The following is a 6,000-nucleotide window of genomic DNA, read 5'->3' as shown; positions in this document are numbered from 1 at the left end:
TGACGCCACGCCCGCCCTCCGCGGACAAGTCGGGACTTGCAGGCGCGCGCCGCGCCCCCTACCTCCGCGCGGGGGTTTCCCTGCAGCCGGGGGCGGGGCGGGGCCTGGCCCGCGGCGAGCAGGACCGCGGTGTGCGGACGGGAGCCGCCCGGCAGCGGGACAGCCGGACACACACGCTGACACACTGACACACTGACTGGGACCCACAGACACACGCGCCCAGAGACGTGTACGCAGACTGACCGACTGGCGCTCCCGGGTACACAAAGTCACGTGCTGACAGGGCCACGGGGACAAGCCACAAGCCGACTCACAGGCACACGGCCACACTCGCACAAATGCACACGCTGGACCGGGGTGTGGATTTGCAAACTCGCACGCTGACTGGGGCACACACTCACACACCCAGACACAAATACATTGACCAGCTCGCTGAGAGGGTCCCAGGGACGTGCTGACTGACACAAGGAAGGGGGCTGTGTTGCACAAACACCCACACTGATGAGCACACGGGGACCCACAAACTGTGTTCACAAACACTGCCACGGAGCAGGCACCCCCAGCACACACGCAGTCACGGGCTGAGGCGGAGAGCTTCTCAGGAAACACTCGCTTCCTGATAGGCGCAGGTGGACACACACACACACGCACACACCCCTGTCACAGGGACACCTCGACACACAGCTTGATCTAGGTGACACTCCTACAGGGACACACACAAACACACCCATGCCATCTCACAGCTAACGCATTACAACTGCCAGAAACGGACCCTCACAGACACAGACATGAAGAAAAACTGACCCCCCCACAACGGTCACGAAGCACACCTGTAACGGGTCCCTGGGAACTGGCCCACTGACCGGGACACACTCTGAAGCAGGCACGCCTGACCACTCTTGCCACAAATCTGGCGGGGTACTCAGGGCGAGAAGGAAACCCCTAGCAGCTGATGGGACATGCCCGGGCAGCCCCTGCATTGACATCCTCGCACCCTGCCTCTTGGCTTTCACTTCCCTTTCTCAGTTTCTCCTTGCCACTCTTTCCCTCGCTTGGACTTGGTGACCCCATATCCTTCCCTCCCCCAGGACTCTGGAGCTCTGGATCCTCTGCACCTTCCGTTCCCTCTATGTCACACCCCGAGCCCAACCAGGTCACCACAGGGCGAGTCGTCTGAGAACCGACACTGGGCTGGGTGAGAAGGGTTGCCAGACCTGAGCAAAACTGGGCTTCTCCAGGTTCTCAGACTTGGTGTCCTCTGGGGCCACATCCCTCCATTTCCCAAGAGAAGCCAGAAGTGCACATCTCCTGTGAAATCTCCCTATTTTAAATATTGGGGAGTTGGGGGGGGTGCCTGGCTGGCTCAGTCTCTAGAGCATGGGACTCTTGATCTCCAGTTCCTGAGTTCAAGGCCCACATGAGTGTAGAGCTTACTTACTTACCTACGGAAAGAAAGAAAGAAAGGGAAAGAAAGAAAGAAAGAAATATTGGGAACTAATTCAGCCTCCCTCCCTCCTTCCCTTCCCTCATTCATTCATCCCCCCTTCTTTCCTCCCAGTGTTTTTCAGACTGTGGGTCATGAGCAAACCATGCATCGTGAAATCACTTTTGTGGATCTTACTGTTTTTTACTTAACTTTATTGAGATATATTTACACGTAATGACATTCATTCTTTTTAGGTGTACAATCTGGTGAGTTGTGACAAATGTCTGCCATGTGTGTCAATGTGTGTACACCACCACAAGCAAGATTCGGAACATTTCTGTCACCCCTCATACTTCCCTGATGCCCCTTTCTCATCAGTCCTTCTACCTGTGACTTGAGGGTCTCTTGACCAGACTTTAAAAAAACAAAAGTACGAAATAGAACATCCTTTTAAAAAAATCATGAAGTCAAAGAAAATACTGTTTTGTGAAATCATTGCTTATATGCAGTGAATACATATCAGGTCACGGAGAAAGTGTATTTCTGACTGTAGACCAAGTTTAAAGGTGTTTGAGAGATGCTGCTTTGGACATTTATGAAATGAGATCATGCATGGAAGTCACTGAGTGCATTATCTGACACAGAGTGAGCACCTAATAAATGGTAGCTATTATTACTATATAACTAATTATCATGGGTGTTTGCTCTGTGCCTGGCACTGATGAAGCTGGGAGACAGGCCCCAGCCCTGGGCTAGCTCACAGTCTATCCTGTACCCCTTACTCATGGGTCTGTGCCCTCCGGCTGCCCAATCTAAGACTGGACACCAGGAGACCAGATGTGCTGGAGTGTCCTGAGGGGGGAAATGAGTGTGAAGAATGGTAGGAATCTGGCTTGGTGGGTAGAGGTGTGGGCCGAGAGTTTTAGCAGTCCATAAGCATTGTCACCAGTCATGATCCTTCCCACTGTCTAGTCCAGATCCTGTTCCAAATTCTGGCATCCTATCATCCCGGACCAGAGGGCTCAACCTCAAGGGCCATGATTAAATAAATGAGAGAAACGAGTCCAGTGTCAGACAATAGGGAGTGGTGGGGACTGGGGCTAATTGGAGCAAGTGTTTTCCTTCTAGAGGCATACAAACTCCAAATTAAATGCTGTGTGGGCAAAGAAAAAGAACGTTTGTGACTAGCTTGAGGGCTGCCCTTTTGAGACCTCTACCCTAGGGGCACAGGGAAGGAGAAGGCCCCCCCTGCATCTTCCAGACTTCGTTTCCCCACCTCCACCTCTACCTGGTCTCCTGAGGGACCAAGGGACTCCCTCCCCTCTAAGTTCCTGGAAGAGCTTTCTGGGCCTCCTTCCAACCCTGCCTCTTGTCCCTGCTCCCCGGGATAGGGGATAAGGATCTCTTTTTTTGGGGGGGGCAAGGGTCTCAAGATTGGAGGGGTCACTCATACCTCTGATGGAGGGTGAAAAACAGAGGTAAAAAGAGATACAAACAGAGAGACAGGAAGACTCAGGTCAGGAAGTGGAGAAAGTCAGAAAGAGACTGAGGGAGAGACCAGGTGGAGAGAAAATGAGACGGGTTGGTGGTGGGGTGGTTGAGGGGAAGTAGGAGTGGTGGTGGGGGGCAGTCGTGATGGTGGTGGTGTCAGACTTGGCATAGAGGAGGGTTTCTCAACCTCCTCTATTTGGGACCAGATGATACCTTGTTATGGAGAGTTGGCTAAGAGAAATCAGTCAGGATCCCCACAGCTGTGGCCCATCCCCCCAAAGCCTGCTTGCAGAGCTCACCAAAGAGAATGAACTCTGGTCTAAGTGGCCTGAATTAGAATCCCCAGTCCTGCCACCTACTAGCTGTGTGGCTTTGGGCCAGCAGTCATGTCTCTGAGCCTCAATTTCCTCAGCTTGGAGTCAGGACACACAGGTCCCTACCTCATAGGATTTTGCAGCGTAAGAAGGTCAACAGAAAGAAAGCACTGGGACCTAGTGGGTGATTAATACATGTTACCCATCATGAATTCTCCCAGGGTGGGAGTCCATTGACTCTCTGAGAATCCAAACAAGGACTTCAAGCTAAGACCCTCGAGTTGGGGCAGGGGTCTCCAACCAGTGGTCCACAGGCCAGCCACTAGTGTTTTGCTTGCCTGCAGTTTCTCACAGACTCTTGATCTCTGGGTCGTGAGTTCGAGCCCCCCGTTGGGGCATAGAGATACTTAAAAAATAAAAATGATTTTAAAAATAGTTTTAAAGAAAGCTGTGAATATGAATGCCTCTCAGAGGGACATTCAGCACAGTGAAGTGAAAAATGACCCAGACTCTGGAGCCAGGCTGCCTGGGTTCAAAAGATGACCTTGAGTAAAGTAGCTTTCCCTCTCTGTCTCAGTTTCCTTATCTGTAGAAAGAGGGCCACCACGGGACCCAAAACTAACTGTGAAGATTACATGGGTTTATGTTTGTAACGCACGTGGAGCAGTGCCCTGCAGGGGTAGCCTCCGTGTGAATCGCTGGTTCAAGGAAAAGAAACGTCCCAGCTGGTTTACTGCAGACCCACCACCTTCCCCAGTATCTTGTATGCCATTCTCGGTGAGTAGATTTCGCAGCTCGGGGAGAGGGAGTTGCGAAGGACTTAACTTTTCACTGCAGGGCCTGAGTCCTGGCTTTCCACGGTGGGGAGGGCCCTCCTGGGTTCCTCGGTGCAGCCGGCCTCCCAGGCCGGGAGGCTGGACCGGAGCCGGGCGGGGGCGCGGGTGTCCGCAGGGTCCGAGCGGCCGGCGCGTGTGAAGGTTACCGCTCCCCGGCGGGGCGGGGGCCGCGCGCTGTTGCTGGGGTCTGCGGGGCCTGCCTGCGCCCGCGCCCCCCCTCCTTCCCGGCCAGCCAGTGAGCGGTACCCGCCGCCGTTGCCAGGGGAAACTCGCCGCCCCGTTACCCAGCAACAAGCCTGGCCCAACCAGGCGCGAGGACCCCCCCAGGCCCCGCCCGCCGCTGCCCAACCGCGTGCCCAATGCCAGGCGGGCAGAGCCGGCCCGGCTCCCGGAGACGGCGAGCGCGCTCATTGGCCGCCGCCGCGCCCGCCCGCCCGGATCTGGGGGAGCCCTCGGCGCGGGGGGCGGGGAGCCGGGCCCCGGGGAGCTGCCGGGCGCACGGCCTGCAAGCCTTCGGCCGGCTGGGGTGAGGCCCGGGCTGGGCACCGTCCCATCCCCCCTCCACCCCGCCTCGCACTCTCGGGCGAGGATGGGCACTTGGGATGGGCTGGAAACAGGGGCTACGCGTCCCGTGCCTCTACCCCGCCAGGAAGGTACGCTGGAGTTGGCCTTGTGAAAACAGGCACCGAGCGTTCCCCTCCCAGAAGAGACCTGGGCGTTCTGACCCCGCGAAGGCAGGGGCTGTTTGCCCCCCCACCTCCACCCCACGCCAAAACAAGATTCAGACATCTTGAAAGAGAAGCTGAGGATCCCTCGTTCCTCCGAAAAGGACCCAGCGTCCTGACCCCATAAGAAATGCCCCCGCCCTCCCCAAGGGACCCAGGCATACCCTCTCCTGCGTGCGACATAGAGATATGAGCCCTTTCACTCCAGGGGATGTTAGTTTCCTAGCCCCAGGAAACAAGGGCTGAGGGTGCCCCCAAAAGGGGACTCCAGGCTGTCTGATGCTATAAAAGTTAGGATGCAGCACCCCCCCCACTCCCCAAATAGGGACTCAGGCCTTTGGACCTCAGGCCCTGAGCTGCGCAGAGAACCTGATCATCCTGGCCCTCACCTGTATTGGTACTGGAAGCTCTCTCCCCCCCAACACTCACCAGACCCTCAGGTCTCCCAACTCATCCAGATGACCACCTGCCCAGACCCAGGATGTAGACCTATTAGCTTCCCTCCCCTCTGATCTCTTTTCCCCAGGGTCAAGCTTGCTAATCTCCCAGGACCCTGGCATCTGACCACAGCCACTCCCTCTACTCCCTGGCACCCACCGCCCTCCCCCCCAAGGTACCAGGCCTCACAGTGCTAAGGACCCAGGAGTCTAAACCCCAGGTCTCTCAGACACCTCCCCCCAGACACCTGCTGAGGTGACCCAGCCCCTCACAGTAGTGCAGGGGGCGCTCTTCCCAGTTCCAGGACTCTATGATGCTCTGGACCCCAGGTCTGGAAGTTCCAGCCTTCCAGTGCCTTTAGTTGGCCACCAGGGATCCAGGACTGGGAGCCTCCAGCCTCAAGGGACGCTGATGTGAGTCCCCAGGCCACTCCAGAGAGGCTCAGATTCCTCAGTCCCCACTCCAGGGAGACCCAGGGAGAGGAGCCCCTAGCTCCAGACCCTGGTGAGCCCAGGTGCGGCCCGCCCCTACCCCGGTACCTGGGGGGGTGGGGGGCGGAGTCGAGGATTACTCAGCCTCCAGAATGAGGCGATGACATCATCCTGGGGGGGGTTGACTAATGGCCGCTCTGGGGGGGGCGGGGAAGTTTACCCGGTAACAGCGGCTGCCGCATGGCCCCGCCCCCCAGGAAGGGCCGGGAGGGGGAGGCATAAGCACACACACACACACACACACACACACAAGCCCACTCAGCACACCCACCCCCTCCA

The 6,000-nt window shown here is 57.0% G+C and overlaps 1 protein-coding gene across 1 annotated transcript in view; it reads right to left on the bottom strand.

Annotated features, from left to right (window-relative positions):
- LOC117795236 (bcl-2-binding component 3-like) overlaps positions 1–1,174 on the bottom strand; it is a 6,255-nt gene extending 5,081 nt beyond the window's left edge. Inside the window, exon 1 of the mRNA XM_034638990.1 lies at positions 831–1,174. Coding sequence (XP_034494881.1) covers positions 831–986 — 156 coding nt within the window. The 5' untranslated portion in view covers positions 987–1,174. The remainder of the gene's footprint in view (positions 1–830) is intronic.
- Between the last annotated feature and the right edge of the window lie 4,826 nt (positions 1,175–6,000).

Source organism: Ailuropoda melanoleuca, chromosome 12, assembly GCF_002007445.2.
Source record: "Ailuropoda melanoleuca isolate Jingjing chromosome 12, ASM200744v2, whole genome shotgun sequence".
Lineage (NCBI taxonomy): Eukaryota > Metazoa > Chordata > Mammalia > Carnivora > Ursidae > Ailuropoda > Ailuropoda melanoleuca.
The sequence above is the reverse complement of the archived record's forward strand: the minus strand, read 5'-3'. Positions and strand labels throughout refer to the sequence as shown.